Genomic DNA, 21,542 nt, shown 5'->3' with positions numbered 1-21,542 from the left:
GTATGAGATTTTGGAATATTTCAGATCTCCGAATTAGGGACACCAAACTACATCATTACCTTTTAGTATAAAAACTACTCACACAGCTCCCATCCTTTTAAACCAATAAGTAAATACCTTGGATGTGCTGCTGCAGAGTTTCTCCACTACTTAAAATTGGTTAAAACAAAAATACAGACCTTTTCTCCATTTTGCTGATATTGAAAATTTCACATATGTAGAATGTTTCCTTGCCGCAGTCCGGCTGGGCAAAATAACCGGGAGGTGACAAGCAACTTGAAGGTTGAAGAGGGAACTGCATTATTGCGGAGGAAACTCAGCGGGAACTCAAGGTAGCGGGCACCTAAGGTAGCAGGCACCGCTTTATTGCGGAACAGCAGAGGTTATATATGCCTAACTGATTACACACAGCTTGACTCAATTAGCATCATCTAGATACAGCAGTCAGCCAATAAGGAATCCTTACCATTTTAATGGCTTGGTGGCGTTGCCTCACAAACCACTCCTCCTGGCAAACTGCCAGGTGCCATCTTGACTTGATTTGTGGTCCCCAACATTTCCTAGCATGTGTCCCTGGAGCATAACCATTCTCTAATAACTGAAAAAATTCAGATGCAACAACATTATCATAGTACTATCCTCAAAAGCCCTGTCTCTTTTTTAGGAAGAGCTTTATAGTAGTGAAGGGAGTTTTGAATCACAGGTTAACGATAAACTAAGTGGTCTTCACTCCGTTTAGCAGTCCACAGAGTTTATTCAGCAATGTAACTGGGGAGAACCATCATGATAGACATAAGGCAGAACACAGAAGTGGGTCTCTGGGATACATTCTTCACACAGACTAATAAATAACTTTACGTTTCATAACATGCAGCAAGTATGATTTGTTGTATGTCAACAGCCATTCATCCCCCACTTCTTCCTTCCTAAAAGAATCTTGATTGTATCAGTGGAGACCATGTGCCCCACTGGGGCAATACCAACCCCATTCCCCTTTGCCAGATTTCTCCAGGCTCCCTGGTTAACCTTCTAGTGAGATGTAAGAAGATATCTGCTAGGAATCTGGTGGAAAGATTTTACTCCCAAACAAGACAATCTTGAAGAGAGAAAGATTTTTGCTCCCTGCTTCCAGTCTCTGGTGGGATTAAAATGTCTGGGGCAACAACAAACCATATTACACTCATTGAGGAAACAAACCATGAAGACAGAAATCAAACACAAGGATCCTAGAGGTAAGGACAGAGTCTGGATCCTCAAAAGCATTGCTGAGCTGCTAGCTACACAAGCACTGGATTACCCAGCATCTTAATCTGAAAATTGTCCAGTGGCTTCTGAGATGTTTCCAACAGCTTTTCCCAAGTTGCCTAACTTCCAACTCTGATTCCATGATTTTCATGAATAAGAGAAGGCCAGACATGGCCAGCAAGACTTTCTAAGAAAGATGCTTCCACTAGAGTGTTCATAATTCATATAAAGTCAAGCTTGGTAATTCCTTTTGCCATAAACCTCACAATACAGGTACTTTTCCATTTCCAAGGGAGGACATTTTAGGTTTCAGTCACTACAAAGACAGGGTAGTCTTTGGTTATGTAGAGCCAAGTTAAAAATGTAAACAGGCAGCATTTTTACATATTTTTGTGTAAACTATGTAAGTGTTGCCTAATAGAATGTAATTTTTCTGGCCATGACCAGTTATTAACATGAGGATGGGGCCAAACAGAGCAAGAGGAATAAATAGTTATATATGAATAAATTTTATACACACACACACTCATACATCTCTCTTTATCACCGATAGATGTAGAAGAGGGACAATTTAGAACAATGTAGTTTCTTATTAAAATTTATTGGAAGAATCTAGAATTCAGCTACAGTGAGGATGCTTTCCCACAAAAGTTACTATTAGAAATACAATTATGGGGCACACAGTATGGGGCCTCCCCTCCAGGAATACCTAGTTGGATATCAATAATTAGGTTGTACAACTTTTTAGGAGGGGCAAGCTAGTTTCAAAACATTATTTATATGCATTAGTCTGGTTCTAGATGAACCATCTGGTTAGAATACTAAAATATGCTAAATAAAATATGCTTAGGCCACAGAAGCAAACCCAATAATTTAAGCAGTTCCCCTAAGTAGTGCCTGGGTCAGATTCAGAAATGAGGCTGGGGATATAGCTTAGTGGTATAGTGCTTGCCTAGCATGGGTGAGACCCCAGGTTTGATCCCCAGCACACCCCCCCCAAAAAAAAAAAAAAAAAGGAAAAAGAAAAAAAAATGAATTATATTTCCATCTTCCTTGGGCTATTAGCACAAAACCCTCTACAGTCTCCATGATTTCTACTATTATTGAAGTTATTTATTTTGGCCAAGTTTTTTGTTTAAGGTTTTATCTGTTCTGGTCAAGATTAACTGTAACGCAGGGTTAAAACCAGCTACTCTGGAGTCATGTATCCTTTTTCTAACCAGTGGAGGACCCAGAAGAAATGGATGGCAGGCTTTTTCAAAGGTCCACCTGGTAAGATTTTGGGGAGCCCACTCAAGTGGGAAAGACCAAGGAAGAACAAGGCTTCTATTAGCAGGATTATCAGGATAGCATTCTGGGCAATAATCAGCTCTGTTAATACGGTCTAAGAATACTTGGTAGCATTCATTTTCAACAAGTTCGGTTTGGTACAACCAATGGCCTAGTTCTAAGCTAGGGAACCATTGCTGCCCACAATCAGGGCAATGTGAATTATCGGAGAACATCTGGACTTCAAAAGACAACACAAGGAGCAATGTAACAGCAAGAGGCAAATTGACAGAGACACCCAAATAAGCAGTCCCGTTACAGGTTTGTTTAGCAATTTCTCAGTTCAACCAGCATTACTTGCAGAAGGTTCAATGTGGCTTGCACCTCAGTGCAATTCTTCAAGATTTCGTTGTCTGGTGTTCACTCAGTTGCAGCTCAATCTCTGACCTCAGGGACCGATGCAGTCTATGATGTTATCAGTCACTTACTAGCAGTGCAGATCTCAGAACAGCTCTTTCAAATCCCAGCTTCACAAGAAAAGAGAGGGCTCTAGTCTCAATTAGTTATTTTTTCTTGTGCGTTATCAGCCGGTGGTGGCGTCACACAGACACGAGGCTTACTCTGTGTGGCTGGTGCTGGCACCCTTGCAGTTGTAATACACGTACCCAAGTCTTCAGGCCTTGACACTTTACAGTGCTGCAGAGGGGGTAGGAAAACCTGGCAGATTCCTCTTAAGCGTGGATCTAATGAAGTCTGTCTTGGGAGGACCTTAATCTGGACCCAGTCACAGAAGTAGCTGATGCTGACTTGGATGGAGGGTCTGGGAATGCGTCACACACCTGTAAATGATAAAACTTCAGACGACTCATATGGGCTTTGCAGTTGCTCACAATATCATCAGAAACATGCATCTGAAGGGCTGGGGGTGTGGCTCAGTGGTAGAGCACTTGCCTAGCATGCAGGAGGCCCTGGGTTCAATCCCAGCGCCACAAAAAGGAAAGAACATAAAAGACATGCATTTAGAACTTATTTGGATCAGTCAGGGCAGATGAGACTATAGTATGGGTTCAATCAAATTTATCTTCTGGGAGTCATGCTCATGTGAGCTCTAAGAAAGGTTTTGGATTATTTAGGATTTATATAAGACAATGCTTTTAGGACTAGATTTCTTTTTTATACTCCTTTTGCACTTCTGGAATAATAAGGTCTGTATAATCATATTTAACCTGGTTAAACTTTAAGAGCTCTAGTATATCTCTTCTGTGAAAGGGATGCCGTATATGGTATTCCCTAAACATTAACGATGTGTGGGATGACACTAATGATGTAGGCTTTCCATCACAGACTTCATTCTGAACAGGAGAAAGCTTAAAAAATTATTAGGTAATATTCTTAATAGCTAACCATAGGAAACTGGATAAAACCCTTTTGAAGGCTGAAAAAGAAACCAGTGGGGCAGGTCTCACTGCCTACGCTTGTCTTTGCAGGTCAATGCACACTGTGTTTGTGAAAACAAGTATGTGAAGGCACAGCCCTGAACAAGAGACCTGATTTACCTTGTAAAATGCATCATCAACCAGTTGGAATGTGCAGATGCTATCATCACCTCTGTGCTCCCTCATGCCACTGAATGTAACATGTAAACAGGTGGGGAGTAGGGTACCTGAAACACCGCAGCCATTAGGCAGTACCCCAGATTACCAAAATTACATCATATACTCTCCCTTTCTCCAGCGTTCTTTTTGTAAATTCTGAGGCAACAAGGGACAACATGGAACACTGGGGAGGGTGTAGGTGGTAAAACTATATAAAGAACTAGCCTGAAAAGCAGGACTTACAGCCTCGGTGTAGGCAGCCATTTTCCTTACAAACTTGCAAGAAGAGTCATGATTCTGATTTTAAAATGGCAAGTTGAAAAGGCAATGAAGGGCCTCCTACAGTGATATGAAATGGGGCCCGTGTTTCAATGGTACCCAGAGGTAGTGAAAGAGTCAATATAGATTTATTGACCTGTTTTTTGAAGTGAGATGACAATGAGTGGATGAGTCTACCGAGTCAGGCACTCAGGCAGAGTGGAAGAAAGGTAGGATCTCCGACTCAGGTGCGTTTTTGACTCAAGGACTTCCTTGGTAGTGACCGTACAGGGAATGATAGATTTCCCCGAGGCTCTGTTGACAGAAACAATCAAAATAAAATTTCAGGTGCTAGATTAAATATAGGGTGTATAGTCATAGAACAGACAGATGGGAAATAAAATCCTCATAACTGTGGAACTCATTAAACATAAATGATAAAAGCAAAGTTTCATGACTAAGTCAGATATAGAATTTGGAATTTTTAGAGTGAAATCAGGGAAATGCAATTAAAACCATAGCAAGATACTATTTTACATCTACCAGACTGGCAAAATTGACAAATCTGACAATCGGGGGCCACATATTATTCAAGGCAAAAGCATCTCTCCCCCAGGAATCCCCATTTCCATCTATAGGAGTTAAGAGACAGACCTAGAGCTGGGTTACATCCAACTTCAAGAATCAAGCAATCACCAGAACTCCAAGTAATCCTGAATCAAAACGCTGGTGTTGCAGATGTCTCAGATGAGCTACACTTGCCCTGGTCCCTCAAACCACAACAGACAAGAATCAAGGGGGACTAAAGATCTCCAAGTGCTCAGAATGCCACCCATTACCAGCCTCCTTGCTCACTTTTCAGTCTTACTACCACTAGGATAAGTTGAGAGAAGGGTCAAATGCTTCTGGCACAATTTCCAAACCCTGCACCTCACCAACACTCATAGGGTTACTACCATTATTTGCTCGCAAGCGTCAGAACCAATCTCATACCTGCACCTCTATTCATGTCAACCATCACATGAAGCCCCAGCCTTCCTGGCTGTCCTTCATCCCCTTAAGACTCTCACTGCCCATGTGGCTCTGAGAGCAGAGAGAGAAAGCACCCACTCCCCTTTCTTGACTTGACCCCACAAAATATGTTAACACCTTGCTGTATTACACGTTTTAGCTTTTTTGGCCACTAAAATATAAACTGCCTGAGAAGAGGGCTTTTAGTCCTTTTATTCACTGCTTGAAGTGTCCAACAAATATTTCTTAAAAGAAGTAAATGACAAGGAAGAGCAACTTGAACCCTTATATTCTAATGTTAGTGTGTAAGTGAGTAAAACCACTTCTGGATGAACTTAGCATTATCTAATAATGCTAAAGACGTGCACTACTCGTAACTCAGCAATTCCACTCTTAGGCATATACCCTAGAGAAACCTGTGAATACACATTTAAAAACATGAATAAAAACACTGAGTAGCCCTATGTAACACCAAACTAACAGCCAAAATGCCCATGAAGAGTACAATAGGTAAATAAATCCAGGTATCGCCACACATTGGAATACTGTGTATACAGAGATAAAACTTAAAAAAAAAAAAAAGTAGCAAAAGAAAAATAATATATACATATACACATTCCTATAAATTTTCTACTTAATAAAGTTTGGAAAACATAAAATTGATATATTATTTAAGGATAAACATGCAGTAAAGCTAAGAAGAAAAGACGATAAGCAGTAAAGCTAAGAAGAAAAGACGATAAGCATCAGACCCAGGGTAACTATTATCTTTAACTGTAGGATTAAAGGAGAGGACCTGGGAAGACATTCCTAGAATTTTAAAGATAACTAGATGGAAGAAAAAAAAATGTTCAATATATCACAATTCCTAGTAACTTACAGCATTTCTATTCAATATTTTATAATTTAAAAAGAGCAACAATACTCTTTTAAGAGAACAATATGGATCTTTGCTTTTCTCCTAAAATTGTAACCCACCATTTTTTCTACAGAAATGAGGTAAAAGAGGCCTACCTAATGCTGGTATGAAAAAGAAAGTTTATTTTGGCATTCCCCATGAAGGAATGCATTTGTGTGTAGGAACACTGCTATTTCATACAGTGTCTCTGCACCAATTAGAAAAACAAACCCTTCCTCCAGGCAATCTGCAGCCTCCAGCACCTCACCTGGCCAGGTATTCAACCACTCACAGTAACACACCATCAGCTACACCTATTATCAACAACAGCTAACAGCAGACCTGAGGAAAGCCACTTTCTCTTCTAAGCATTTTATGTGTATTAACAATTTAATCACCACAATAATCCACAGGAGGATTATTAGCCCCATTTCATAGTTATGAAACAGTTAAGCAACTTGCCTGACCTCACATGCATAGCTTTAAAGAAACCAGATTTGACCATCCTGATTTCAGAGTCTTTTTACTCTTAACCACTATGAGACACTCCCTTTCTAAAACAGTGACAGTTAATACTTTAGAAAGTCCTTTCACAAACTGTTCACAAATTTCCAGGACACGGTTTGGTAGTGTGTATATTAGGGTGGAGATGGGAGAAATCACCTCTCATGATTTTCCACCCCCATACACAAAAAGATAAACAGGATAGGTTTCAGGGCCTTCTGAATCCTCTGACATTGCATATAAAAAATTTTATATGCATTTTTTTCCAGAAAGATGGTACATGCTTTTGGACTCCCAAGGAATCTAAAATGGTTCCTAATCATTTCACTACCAAGGGCAACTTTTGTTCCCCCCATCTCATTTTGGAAAGACATTCGAACAATCTGCACTCTCATAGCCTCGTAGATTTGCCAATCAGAACTTCTAATAGAAAAACTAGTGTTATTAGCTTTAGTTAGAACTTTCAACATTTTAAACTAGAAATACTATTCAAAATATCTATAATATAACGTTGGAAATATTGAGATACCCTGAATTTGCTTCCTTCTTCAATTCTACTAACACAAGTCAAAAGCAGTTGATTTGAGGCTGTGGCTCAGTGGTAGAGTGCTCACCTAGCACAAGCGAGGCCCTGGGTTCAATCCTCAGCACCACATAAAAATAAATAAGTAAAATAAAGGTATTGTGTCCAACTACAACTAAAAAATAAATAAATTAGCAGTTGATTTAAGATAAAGGTATTACTATCATTGGGCTTTTAGAAATGCTGAAAATATCCTGAAAACTACCATTACCCTACTAACGATTAAACACAATTCTTTAAGGGGGACTCACCATGGGCCAGACCCAATGCCAATTATTATAGATAAGAAAAAATAATCTTTCAAGACTTCTATGTCCGGGGAATCCAGAGTGGAATCAATGCTATAGGTGAAAGCTAAGGACTTTAGAGGGATACAAAAAAAAAGATCACCTATGGAGATCACAGAACATTTAGCAAGGTTCACAAAAGAAGCTGGAATGCCTCTATTTTCAAACAAACTAAATGACCAAACACAGTGGGTAAAAAACCAAAGCTTAAAGAGGTCCTGTACAACACAAAAGAAACTACCAATCAGTTTTTTTGGCTGTGAGAACTAAAGTAAATATAAGATTCTTCCTGAAATTGTATTAGGAGAAAATTTAGGGGGGGCGGAGAACAGTACTTTAGCACCAAAATAGAAAATGCAGTTCTAGCTGGACATGGTGGCACACGCTTATAATCCCAGCAACTCTGGAGGCTAAGGCAGGAGGACTGCAAGTTTAAGTGCCTCTGGGCTCAATTATCACTATAAAAAAAAAAAAGAAAAAAAAAGAAAAGAAAATGAAGTTCTGTTTAATTCACTGAAATTTATATCAGCTAACCACAGCAGCTTTATACATAATAAATAACATTCTTTGTTATTTCTTTAACAAATTGTTATTAAGCAAGCTCAAATCTGTCTTTGATAGACAAAAATTCGCTCATTCTTTTTAGTGGTCGGATATAATTAAGTTTCAGACTAAGTCTGATCATTAATTATTAATTATTAGGGTGACAAATTTTTTAATATATATATATATTTTTAGCTATAGTTGGACATAATATCTTTATTTTACTTATTTATTTTTATATGGTGCTGAGGATCGAACCCAGTGCCTCTCATGTGCCAGCTGAGCACTCTACCCCTGAGCCCCAGAGCCCCTAGGGTGACAATTTTTCAGGCAATATATCCCTTAGACTTCAGCCTTGACCAAATTCCTCATATGATACATAAAATCAAAAGCACATCAAAAAAATAAAAGCTTTGATTCTTCTCAAATTTCCACTTAAAATATTCTTTTTCACAGCATAATCTAAGGCTAATCAACAGTCCTAAGTGTCTACTTTTTGTATGAAATAGTTTCTCCAGTAAGTTTTATACACAAAGTGAAATCTTAAGAGCTTCATATTTCATGAATTTTCAATTTAGGTGATTAGGGAATATGAAAATAAAGAAGCCCCTCTTTTTGAATTCATATACTCTAAAATAATTCTTTGTTGAAAATATTTTATAAAAAGAAATAGTCCTGAAGACTTTATTTTGTGAAGAACTACCTTTTTTTTGAGCAACTACTTTTAGTTTGTCAAAGAGAAGGTATGTGGATGATAATATTTAGTGCTACTTAGCACAAACACTGTTGAGATAAGCTAATTAAAAAAATACGATCCTAGGATTGAGGACAGCTGCAGAATGTTCTTGTCTCACTGCAGGAACTGACAAACAAAACAGGTGTGTGTATGTGTTGTATAGTTGGGGTTGGGGGTATGTGTGCGAAGAGAACACATAGTTTAGAAGTTTACTGGCACATTCCACCTACTCTGCCCTACTAGATCAAAAGTCCATGGTTCTATCCACAGTTTCCATTTAAAATACCAACAGCCAAACAGATTTCAATAGTCAGACCTGGTACAAGCTTAGGTATTTTAATACCTGCAATAGCTATTTGTGTTTATAACAAATTTCTAGGTCTTGTCCACTTCTCTACACCAAATCCACTGTCATAATATCCCAGTACTATTTTTTCACAGTTTTTCTACTCATTTTCCAGTATTTTCACTAACTGATAACTTGTTTCAGATTTTTAAAAGAGGGTTTAAAAGGGAGTTTAAAACAGGAACAAAAAAGAACTCCCATTACTTCCTTATGGAACTGTTTTTAACAGAGACTGAATGCCTGGAGCGGTTCAGATACTACACGTACTTTCTGAGTGATTTTTTTTTTCCTGCTTTTCCTTCTTCCTCCCACTCCCAACCCTTTGATTCATATCTCTCTGGTTTAGCCTGACCTTGGAAAAGCAATAGCAATACACAAAAAATTCAAGAGTCTGCTAAGATTTCCAACAGTGGGTGCCATAACTGACTCTCAATGTATTACTCACCTTCCCTAGTCATCTTTTATATCTACTTCAAGTGAACATATTTTTATTACACTTTTTAGTATGAACTAATTTTAAAACTTATGGGAAAATTGCAAAAATTTAGTTTAAAAATTAAAAAGTCCCCATCATATCCTTCATTTAGCAACTATGTAATTAAAGTACAATTATTAAAACCAAGAAATTAACATTGGTGCAAGTCAATTAAAATAATATAGTCCATGTTTCAATTTCACCAGTTTTTCCATTAACGTTCTTTTTCTGTTTCAGGGACCCCCATTGCACTTAGTTGCTATTTCTCCTTAGTCTCCAATATGTGACAGTTCCTCCATTAGTTCTCATTTGTGACTTTTCCTCATCTTTGTGACTTGACCCTTTGGAAGAGTATGATCAGTTTGGAGAGTGTCCTTCTGTAGGTTTGTATAACATTTATCATGATGAGAAAGACAAAAGAGGTGATGCATTTTTGGCAAGAACAACAAACACCACAGATGCAATGCTGCGTCTTTCTCACTGTGTCCCACCACCAGATTCATGACGCCCAGATGTTTTATCTGATGTAAACCTTGATTACTTGGTCTACAGTTTCTCTCAACTGCTGAGTTACTATTTTTCCTTTGTAATTAATAACTATCTTTGGCAAGAGACTAGAGACTATGTAAATAGCCTGATTCTCCACTAACTTTCACCCACTACCATATAGGTAGATATTATCTGCAACATGTAGTATGGTGCTATTTGCCTACTGGTGATTTTCTATTTCCTTCTTTCCTTCTGTTTATTAATTAAATTCCTCTGTAAGAGTTATCCCTTCTCCCTTCTTATTTGTCTATTCGGCTGGTATTAGTATAGACTCATACTTACTTTGAGGGTTAAAATTCGAACACTATTGCCAGTCACAGTCGTACACGCCTGTTAATTCAAGCAACTCTGGGAAGCTGAGGCAGCAGGATCACAAGTTTGAGGCCAGCCTGGGCAACTTGCAAGACCCTGTCTCAAAACAAAATAAAAAGGACTGGAGATATAGCTCAGTGGTAGAAAACCCCTGGGTTCAATCCCCAGTACCACAAAACAAACAAACAAACAAACCACCTCAATACTATCAATACTCATTTTGTTATTCACTGTTTTAACTTGGCCATTAGACAATTCTCCAAGTTGCCTTGTGCCGCCACTGTGCCTGCATCTCAGGAAGCTAAGGCAGGAGGATAGCAAGTTCGAGGCAGCCACAGCACTTAGCAGGGCAGACCTTGTCTCAAAAGAAAAAGGGCTGCGGGTGTGGCTCAGTGGTAAAGTGCCCCTGGGTTCAATCCCTAATACCAAAAAAGAAGATTCTCTAACTTGACTTTTTTTTTTTCAATAAACACCCAAACTTTTGAGTACTTCCTTAACTTCAAGCATCATGACATATTCCAGGTTCTCTGGTATTTTCTCTGTCCTGGCCCGAGAATCAACCTGGTTCCTTCAAAAATCAAGATCTAGGTGCTCAATGCTATTGGGGTGTCACTGTCAAGCCAACAACTGGAACAATAAACCCTGCCCCTTTTTTTCTTTTAAGAGGTCTCACCATGTTGCCTTGGCTGGCCTCTTAACTCTCAATACTGCTGCCTCAGTGTCCATGTAGGTGGGATTACAGGCACACCACCATGCTTACCACTAATATTAATATTGTGTTTCCTTACTGTACTAAACTTATTAGCTGGGAATAATTAGTATCTCCTGGGAGTTTGTTAGAACTACAAATTCTTGGGCCCCACTCCAGATCCATTAGACCAGAATCTCCAAGGTCTCCTAAAAGAATTTGTTTTAACAGGTCTGCCAGATGATTCTAGTGCTCACTATAAACTATAAGGTTCAAGGAGCATCTTTCTTTATTATAAACCCTATGTTTATCTCTAAAGTTTTAAAAAAGGAAAGTGTAGTCCTAATAACTTCCTTGCGTATAAATATTTTTATTGCCACAACTAATAAAACAGATGAGTGGCCTCATCTGTTAAGGCTCTAAACACTTCCCTATTCTTTATCATTTTCCTATAAGATGATGTTTACATCTGGTGGTCTAAGTAGAAGTAGTTATCAAGTACAGATGCTGTTACTTTTATACAAAGAAGCTGCAAGTCACCCTCCAGGATTAACTCCTGATGATTACATATATGATCTAGTAGCCATCTAACGAATCTACAAATATAGAAGCCAACACAGCACTTGCCACTAAAGAAGCCGACTGCCTTGGCACTAATGACCGCTCCTGCTTCTGATCTGAATTCTCTCTCTTCACCTTCAGTTTTCTTTTTTTTTTTCAAAGAGAGAGAGAGAGAAATTTTAATATTTATCTTTTAGTTTTCAGCGGACATAACATCTCTGTTTGTATGTGGTGCTGAGGATCGAACCCGGGCCGCACGCATACCAGGCGAGCGCGCTACCGCTTGAGCCACATCCCCAGCCCCGCCTTTGGTTTTCTTAACCACAAAATGGAATAACACTAGTTAGAAGACAGAGGCAGGGTGCAGGTAAATGAGATGATATGTAACACCACTGTGGGGCGTAAAAAAGTTCTTGAAAACGTTTTTTTTTTTTTTTAAACATACTGGGGAATGGGAAAAGTGGAAATTGCACTAAGTAAAGTTCTGCTGCTTTTTTACCAGTAGATCAGAATAAAGGCAAACCCAGAGAGCTCTATTCATATAGTTACAATAAAACTTTCAGAGCCTCCTGATGCAGGAAGAGCACAAGTTTGAGGCCAGCCTGGGAAACTTATCAAGGCCTTGTCTCAAAATAAAAAAGGCTGAGGATGCAGCTCAGTGGCTCTGGGTTCAATCCCCAGTTGGGAAAGCAAAAACAAAAAGAACTTCTGAAGTTAACAAACCAATGTTTGTACATTTACAGTCATGGACTACAGAAAAATACATAAAAAGTAAAACAATTTGATGTGTTAAGGTAGTGGAATTATAGGTGAATTTTCTTCCTCTCTAGTTTGATTACCAAAATCATATAATAAAACTCCTTTAATACTAGTATGAAGGAAAGTAGCCCAAAAAAGTTTCCACTTATCTGGAGTCCTTATACTATCCCATTTAATACTCCAAATGACCCTATGAATCTCTACTCTACTAATAAGGAAATGGTTCAGCACTACAAGGTTATCTATGAGAGTCACATTGTCAAAGAACAGGATTCAGACCCAGCTATACTCCAAAGTCTATATGCATAACCAATGTTGGGGACACCATTCCTTATTCCCAAACACTTGATTTTTCTGCCTGAAATTTATGATCAAGTATAATCACCATATTGAGTCATCTCTTGTGAGCACGGCTTAAAAAGAGGTTCATAAAATACAGATATACTCAGCTGGAAGAAAAAAAGCCACCCAGCAATTCTTTATTCTTTACATTTTTGGTGTGTTGTAGAACCTCCAAGTTTATATGCTTTCACCATTGGCTTAGTGCACAAACTCAAATAGATAAAGCAGATCAGGATTCTCTGAGCAAACTTCCTTTGGGAAATTCAAGTGGCACTTAAAGAAATGTGGACTTCTATGAATACAATTTAAAATGACTTCTCAGATTAAAAATAAATTGTACACAAGATACAACGTATTACTAACATATCCAATAATCCTGCAATAAGTAGCTAAATTCTGATTTTTTTTTTTCATTATAGACGCTCCTGTTGAATACAGAGTCCACAACTTGATGACCAGTTTTGCTACAGGGTTATCATGTTACCTTGGATGACTCATTTAAGCTGTTTTATCTGGTTTCCTTCCTAACATAGAGATAAAAGCTTCCATAGCAAATTTTCATTTTTCAAACTATTCTAATCCAAAGGCTTCCAAAAATAAATTTTTCTTCTTCAACCATGAAGTTCCTTTTTCCATTTTCACTGGCCATTTACAAACTAACCATGTGTTTTAAAAAATAGAACGGATCAACTGTGGTAGCTGTCAAGGCTTTAATTCTTTTTTAAAAAAATATTTATTTTGGGGGGCTGGGGATGTGGCTCAAGCGGTAACGCGTTCGCCTGGCATGTGCCGGGCGCTGGGTTTGATCCTCAGCACCACATAAAAATAAAATAAAGGTGTCGTGTCCACCAAAAACTAAAAAATAAATTTTAAAAAATTTATTTTTTAGTTGTAATTGGACACGATACCTTTATTTTATTTGTTTTTATGTGGTGCTGAGGATGGAATCCAGGGCCTTGCACATGGTAGGCGAACGCTTTTCCGCTGAGCCACAACCCCCAGCCCCAAGGCCTTAATTCTTAAAAAATAAAGAGGAGGAAACAATCCCTCATATGCAACCAAAATAAGTATTTTAAAACCTAAAGAGAGGTAAAACAAACAAAACCAGCCAGGGGCCAGGACACATGCCTGTAATCCCAGCGACTGGGGAGGCTGAGGCAGGAGGATCCAGGCAAACTTAGCAAGGCCCTCAGCAACTTAGTGAGACCCTGACTCAAAACAAAAAATAAAAAGGGCTGGGGATGTGGCTCAATGGTAAAGTGTCCCTGGGTTCAATTCCCAGTACCAAAAAACAGTATGTTTAATCAAATAAGATCACCCATCTCCGGATCTCTCTAACAGTACAAAGTCTAACAAGTAAGCACTATTGATAAGTATGGAGACTTTGTTCAAAGAAGGAAAAGGAATGAACTTTTTCATAGGATATGAAATATAATTGAGAGTATATAAATATGCAAGCAAAACAGTAACTATGGGTCTTACTAAAACCTCAAACTTTTTAGCACCATTAAGCACGAAAAAAACACTGTCTTTTAAGGACTAAGATGATGCGTGCCGGGGTCCTGCTGTGCGTGGAAGTAAAAGGAGTAACCTCCACCTACATCAGCAGATTTCCCGTTCAGGGTTCGAAACCTAAGGGAAATCAGCTCCTGGTCTTAAAATCCAAACCAACAATTCGATGCGGCGCGGCGCGGCGCGCTGGACGATCCGGATTCCGCCGGCCCCGTTCGCCCGCTCGCTCGCGGGCTGGGCCGGCCCCACACAGTCCCGGGTCCGCGCGAGGGTGGGGGCGGGGCGGGCCGCGGCTGAAAGGCCTCTGAAAGGAGCAAACGCTGTTCAGCCCCGGCCGGCAAGGCCGCGTGCCCGTCCCGCCTGCTTACCAGGTCCAGCGGGGATCTGGGTGGGGGGCTGTCAGCGGCAGGGGAGACCGTCAAGTGTGCCTCCTGCTCCAGACGCCGAGAAGCACCCTGCGGCCGCCGCGGCAGAACGTCTTCTGTCCCCGTCCACGTGACCGCCACCTCCGCCGGGAGGCGCGAGGAATGCTGGGATGGGTAGTTCCGGGGCCCCGCCTCCTGCGGGCCCCTCCCTCTGCTCCACGCCCCGGCCTCTCTGGGGCCTGGCCGCCAGCGAGTCCGAGTGGGCCTGAGTGACCAGTACTGGTTGCCCGGCTTCTCCTGCTGATCTGGAAGGAACACAGACACCTATGCCACATGCCTGGCCGCTCCGACCCTTCAAACGACCTGAAATCCATGGATTAGGAAAACCTATGGGGCCCAACAGAGTGAGAAGTGGTGTATAATGAAAATGGCAAACACCAGCCCAACCTGACTTGGAACCCAGCCTTTGCCATGACTAAGAGTGTGTTCTAATGAGTTACATAATCTAAACCTCAGTTCCCTAGTGTGTCAAACGGGGACAAGGCTACAGACCTACGTGAGGTTGCTGTAAATGATATCATGTAAGCAGCATGACCATAGTAAACCATGAATCAAAAATATCTATTATTTGGTTCTATTAACTTTTTAAATATTTTTTAGTTGTAGTTGGACCAATACCTTTATTTTATTTATTTTTATGAGGATCAAACCCAGGGCCTCGCATGTGCAAGGCGAGTGCTCTCCCACTGAGTCACAATCCCAGCCCCTGATCTATTAATTTTTATCTGTGAAAAGAAATGGCGAACAATTTACCCAAGAACATGTAATTGGGTAGGGGAAAAGCCAAACATGTCTAACATTCCTGTTCCTGACTGTTACCCAATCAAAACAACCAAGAAGAAATCTGTAAATCTTGCCCTTTCATTTTTTTTTCCAACATACTTTATTAACTTTCACTTTTGTCTGCGCTTGCTTTGGCAGCACATATACTAAAATTGATTTTTGTCTGACTCCTATTATTGAAAATAAAGTCCAAGGGCTGGAGTTGGTGGTACACTGATGTCACTCCAGTTGACTCCAGAGGCTATAGTAGGAAGATTAAGGAGCCTCAGCAACTTGAGACTCTGTTTCAAAATAAAAAAAATTTGGAAAGGGCTGGGGATACTCAGAGGTAGAATGCTTCTGGGTTCAAATCCCCAGTACTGCAAAGAATAAAAAAAAAAAAAATTCTGTTGCTTGTGAGAATGCAGCCAGATACTATGTCTTTATTTCCTCTTAATATTTTATTATTTTCTTTTTAGATTTGCCCCTTCTATTATAAGCCATAATCACAAAGTTATTTCCCTATCCATCCAGAAATGTATTATGCATTCATTGATGCTTTCTCTTTAATTTCTGCTTACTTTTAACCAAAAAATCCTATACCAAAATTATTTTAAAGTAAAATGTTTCATTTAAAATTGCTTCATTTAGATATCCAATGTCAAGAGCACAGGATTTCCACCTCTGGCTATACCAGCTAGGTAAGCAATCAATGCCAACCATTTATCTGAATTATAATTTATGTCAAGTATATGACAAATTCCTTCATAGTTGTCTTCATCTTTGTTGCCCAGAATATATTATATAATATATTCTTTTTAAAATTTTTTTCTTAGTTATACATGGTCACAATATCTTTATTTTGTTTATTTTTATGTGGTGCTGAGGATTAAACCTGGTGCCTCACAGGTGCAAGGCAAGCGCTCCGCCACTGAGCCACAATCCCAGCCCCATAATGAATTCTTTAAAAAAAAATTTTTTTGTAGTTGTAGATGGACATCATATCTTTGTTTATTTATTTTTAATGTGGGACTAAGGATTGAACCCAGTGCCTCACATGTGCTAGGCAAGTGCTCTGCCACAGAAATACAACCCCGGCTCAACAGTTAAAACATTTCTTTCTTCTGAGAATATGAATTCCTCCATATTTCTAAAATTCCCAGTTACTTATTTAACATCTAGAGCTCAAGTCTCCTCTTGGAACTGGTGACCCATCAAATCTCTTACAACAATGGCTATAAGTCTATTGTTTCTAATTTCATTTGGGGCACCCTTATGTAGTCTGTAGTTTGGAAAACATCTACAGTAGAATATCTGGTTTTACAAGACTTCCTTTAACTCAATTAATAATGAAAGTTTGGTATTTATAAGGTTGCTAGGTGTGGGAGGCAGTTATTTAGAACTAGGATCATGTGTTCTTATAACCTAAACAAAAGAGGGAAAATCCTAAGCAAATATGTGTGTTAATACTAAAGTTACCATGCTTCTCATTGTCTTAACATTCTCATTTATTTTTTTAAAAGTCTAAGCCTTTTACAAGCAGTTTTAATTATAACATATACTAATTATTTAATAACTTGTAAAACTTCCCATCTCTGATTGTTCAATACATGTAGAACCTCTTGTCTTTTTAATATGTTCCCCCAAACAAAAAGTTTCATAAGCCAATATCCAAGTTCCTATATAATCACCTGTCCCAGTAAATGTTTTAAAGAGGCTCTTAACATATGTTCATAATGAGCTTAGTATGTTAATATTACAAAAGTTGTATTCTTTAATAATTACTGCATACCTATTAAATAATTTTTACTATTATGTGTCAATAATGAGAAATGTAATAGCCACCATGCTAAGAAAGCATTACTTAAATAAAAGTCAGATATTACCAAGTATCATTTGGTAGAATATATCTCAAATTTTCCAGGTTAACAACAAAGAGTATCCTTTTCATTTTCAACAACTTTTAAAAAAAAAAGTCTTGTTAATACTACTCCAGTTTCTTTGGTTATATTAAATATTCTTTTGGTTATATTAAAGTTAACTCTTAACTGCTGAAACCTACCTAATTTCTGTCATTCCTTGTCTCTTTAGCCAAATTTGTGGAATATTAGAAAACATAAATTTGTGCAAATTTGAGCAACAAATGAAGCGCTAACACACTATAAAGTGATTATTTTAAATACTTGATAAGGTAAACAAATGTCTTCAAAATTTTTGGAATCGTTGTAATTAATTGGTATCCAAATCTCAATTTATTTAGGTACTGGGGATTGAACCCAGGGGAGCTTTACTCACCGACAAACATCTCCAGCCCCACCCCCTTTTTTTTGGTACCAGGGAATTGAACTCAGGGGCACTCTGCCACTAAACCACAACCCCAGCCCTATTTTGTATTTTATTCAGAGACAGGGTCTCACAGAGTTGCTTAGCACCTCGCTGTTGCAGAGGCTGTCTTTGAACTTGCAGTCCTCCTGTCTCAGCCTCGGCATTACAGGAGTGTGCCACCAAGCCCGGCTCCAAATCTCAATTTAAACCTATCCATTTAAATCAATCATAGAAAGTCCTCCAAGAAGTTGCATAGTTTATGTATAGCAACATTAAGCTTTCTTTCAATACTAATTCAGACTTTATACCAAATTAATCTATCTTCCATCATTTTAATTTTGGTTAGATATTTGCAGATTATCCACATCTGTAAATATATGGAGCTGAAACAAATAACTTTTTTAATTTTTTAATATTTAATTTTTAGTTACAGGTGGGCACAATGTCTTTATTTTACTTTATGCGGTGCTAAGGATAGAACTTAGTGCCTCACGCATGCTAGGCGTGCGCTCTACCTCTGAGCCACATCCCCAGCCCACAAATAACTTTCATCATGCTTTCTTGTTCTGTAAATTAAACGCGAAGAACCTTAAATCCAACGCAGGAAAATCGTCATACCCAGAATCTAAAAATAATGAATCTCAACTTAAAATTACAGTGCAGTCTTTAATCACACTATTCAATTCTCACTGCAGAATAGAACCTTTATGTGAAAGACCAGGAATAATAAGGCTGCTTACTATTGGTATATTTCGCAAATGCAAATCTGTCCAATGAGTATGGCTGTAGATAAGACTTTGTACACCCTCAACAGGTGATTTAAATTTTAAAACTGGGTAGCCGCCTTCATAAGCGACTTGAAACAATTCTCGTTATTAAAAGACGACACGTGCAAAAATATCTGATCATCACTCCTGCTGGGGACACTTGGGAACGTAAGGCTCCAAGACAGCAGTCCATCAAAAAGGTGCCAAAGAAACTGCGCAACAGCCTGGCGCAAGGACTGGAACTCGGGCTCCTCCACCCTCGCCTGTCCTCTCCCAGAGACTCGGTACTGGGGGCCTGGCCGGCGTATGCTGCGAGCAACAGTCGTCAGGAGCCGCCCGATTTAGCACGAGCACTTTGCCCCGCCACCCTTCAGGCACCCCACCTTCCCCTCCCCCAAGGCCAGGACAACGACGTCCTTCTCCCCTTCTCCTCCTCTTTGGTGCCTCCAGCCAGGAGGCGGGAGTGACCCACACAGCAGCTGACCCAGCCCGGGCACTGCCTCTCCCACAGCGCTCAGGACACACCATGGGCCCAGAGGCGGGTTTGCGGCACAGCAGCGACGACGCGAGTGGCGGCCCCGGCGACTCTCAACTGCCTCCCTGACCATTGTGACCACAGCCCAACACCCCCGAGAAGCCGCTGCCAACACTGGCAGGAGGATCCAGGGGTCTCAAGGCCATCTTCGCGATCTACTAAAGCTACGTCAACAACTATGGCGCGCGAGGGGCGGCGGGCGGAGCCGGCGGGAGAAGGCTGGGCCATGTACGTCACGCCCCGAGCCCCCCTTCGCGAGGGAAGGCACCGGCTCGCCCCTCAAAATGGCAGCGGCAGTGACGCGCCTGCGTACGGAACTTCTCCGTCGCGCCAGGGCCGGCGGGAAGTGAGGTTCTCAGAGGAACCGCCAGAAGTATACGGCGACTTCGAGCCCCGGGTGGCCAAAGAAAGGTCCCCGGTGGGAAAACGAACCTCACCAGAAGAGTTCCGGCCGGATTCTGCGAAAGAGGAAGTGAGAGAAAGCGCCTACTACCTTCGGTCTCTGCAGCGGAGACAGCCGCGACTCCAGGAAGCCGAGGAGATGAAGACGCGAAGGGCTACCCGCCTTCTGCAGCAGCATTCACCACAGCCTCCACTACCGCCGTCTCCGGTTACGGCCAGGAGAGGCTTACGGGACTCGCAGTCGTCTGAAGGTGAGGGGAGCTGAGGTAACAGTCTCAGCCTCCAGCCAGGGAGCGGGCGGGCGGGAGGGCGCACGCGGCGTGGCGCGCGCCTCCACGCGGCTCGTCCTCGCGAGGGTGACGGGGGCCCCTCGGACCCCGCTGCTGTGCGCCCCCGTGCGGGGTCCGCCTCTACCCGCAGGCGAGGAGGGACTGAGCTTGGTGCGGAAAGATGGTGGTGCCAAAGACCTGGCGGACGGGGAGCCTTGCCCATCCCTGGGCATCAGTTTGGGGGTCGCCTGTTTCTCCAGGCTTTCTAGAGGGGACAACGAGGTGGGCGGTAGTCTAACACCGGATTACTCGGGGCTCGGTTTCATTTCCGTGTCCTCTGCAGATGTTTCTCCCTAAACCACTTCCATTTTCCTCTTTTAACCCTTGGAGGCCCGGAGTCCCCCGCTGAGGAGCGTGGTTCTACTCTAACCTTCCTGTCTTTCCCAGCCCCATTCTGGCGAGGAGAAATTTTGTGAGGTTTCGAGGGATAGCAGAGTTAGTGAGTTGAGACTTTATTCCAAATACTTATGCGGAAATGGGGTGACTCAGTTATCCTGAACTGAGGCTCCCCGATGTCTGATGTCCTTCAGCTGATCCTTTCTCAAGTGTGGTCGCTACCAAAAATCTTCCCACGTTGAGGACCCTAACTGTAGCTTCAAGTAGCCTGACAAGGCTGACAAAGTAGCCCAACAAAACGAGATGGTCAGTTAATTAGGAAGTTTTTGTCCAAATGGACCAAAATGCTGACAGTGACTGTATGATAGTTTTTGGTAAGTCACAGGTGAATCACATTCCTTAAAACACCCTGTCCCCTCTCCTCCAGATCTAACACTGAGTTACAGATGAAATCTCATGTTAGCCGCATGTAAAGCACCAAACCAAGAGGTAAAAGTCAGGGGATTTGAGTCACAATGAAATGACAGTTAATGTAGACCATTGATGCATATAAAGAGGAGTGAATTTTAAATTAGAGCATGATAGTAAGTATGCTGCAAGTTGACCTGATGACAGAGTGCTGACACATTTGAAATCTTGTTGATTTTGGAAACTTTGTTACATATGTAAGTCACTTTTGGGTATAACCAGATAGTTTAGTGTGTGTGTTTAAGATGACAAACTTCTTGAAGACAAGGATCCTATCATGTGTACTGATAGTGAGATTACTTAAGGGCTTGTGTTAATTTCTGTATCTTTTAGTACCTGGAAAAATGCTTTTGCACCTGGGAAGCAATGTAAATATATGTTACATTGTATTGACTCCCACCTGGTACCTTACCTAGGCTAACTTTTTTTTTTTAAGGAATTTGCCTCTATTTTAGCAAATCTGTAAGGATTTAAACATTTATCACTTTTCCATTTACTTTCTCCCACATCATTTTTTTTTTTGCACTCAAGCCCATCATTTAAATTTTCTAAAGTAATATATTTTGGTTTGAAAACATCAGTGGTGAATAGTTGATATATTTGATGAATTAGTTATTCTCTGTCTTTAGAGGAGTTCTGACTAGTTTAATTCCAAAGTTTTGGTGAACTTGATTTCACATTCCTAAATATACACGAATACCTGCATTCTCTGCTTATATG

The 21,542-nt window shown here is 40.5% G+C and overlaps 3 protein-coding genes and 1 non-coding gene across 11 annotated transcripts in view; 2 read left to right on the top strand and 2 right to left on the bottom strand.

The window, feature by feature from the left end:
- The window catches only part of LOC124083434 (torsin-1A-interacting protein 2-like), a 32,783-nt gene extending 12,876 nt beyond the window's left edge, over window positions 1–19,907 (bottom strand). Inside the window, exon 1 of one of the 3 annotated variants that reach the window (XM_046430086.2) lies at window positions 19,781–19,907. The gene's annotated coding sequence lies outside the window, so the exon portion shown is untranslated. Of the gene's footprint in view, window positions 1–10,581; window positions 10,708–14,841; window positions 14,976–19,780 lie in introns of those variants that run through there. The other 2 variants (XM_046430085.2, XM_046430084.2) reach the window with 2 other exon arrangements.
- Window positions 735–14,973, bottom strand: LOC124083436 (torsin-1A-interacting protein 2). 4 transcript variants are annotated; one of them, XM_046430090.2, is made up of 3 exons: window positions 14,842–14,963; window positions 4,525–4,682; window positions 735–3,353 (listed from the first exon to the last, which is right to left on the bottom strand). In XM_046430090.2, the coding sequence occupies exon 3, from the start codon at window positions 2,748–2,750 to the stop codon at window positions 2,355–2,357; it is 396 nt and encodes a 131-aa protein (XP_046286046.1). In that variant the 5' UTR covers window positions 2,751–3,353; window positions 4,525–4,682; window positions 14,842–14,963; the 3' UTR covers window positions 735–2,354. The 4 variants fall into 4 exon arrangements, with proteins under 4 accessions (XP_046286046.1, XP_046286043.1, XP_046286047.1 ...); XM_046430087.2 differs by lacking the exon at window positions 14,842–14,963 and adding an exon at window positions 10,582–10,707; XM_046430091.2 differs by lacking the exon at window positions 4,525–4,682 and having other exon boundaries at window positions 14,842–14,973.
- Window positions 3,435–3,506, top strand: Trnaa-agc (transfer RNA alanine (anticodon AGC)). Its single transcript has one exon. It is a non-coding gene; the product is annotated as a tRNA-Ala (tRNA).
- The window catches only part of Tor1aip1 (torsin 1A interacting protein 1), a 32,100-nt gene continuing 29,606 nt past the window's right edge, over window positions 19,049–21,542 (top strand). The window contains exon 1 of one of the 3 annotated variants that reach the window (XM_046430083.2): window positions 19,049–19,940. In XM_046430083.2, the coding sequence (XP_046286039.1) occupies window positions 19,466–19,940 (475 nt within the window). In that variant the 5' untranslated portion in view covers window positions 19,049–19,465. The remainder of the gene's footprint in view (window positions 19,941–21,542) is intronic. The other 2 variants (XM_046430082.2, XM_046430081.2) reach the window with 2 other exon arrangements.

Source organism: Marmota monax, unplaced genomic scaffold, assembly GCF_021218885.2.
Source record: "Marmota monax isolate L192 unplaced genomic scaffold, Marmota_monax_Labrador192_F-V1.1 WCK01_AAM20220418_F8-fsc00055, whole genome shotgun sequence".
Taxonomy (NCBI): Eukaryota; Metazoa; Chordata; class Mammalia; order Rodentia; family Sciuridae; genus Marmota; species Marmota monax.
Note: the sequence above shows the minus strand (reverse complement) of the source record. Positions and strands in the feature narration are given on the sequence as shown.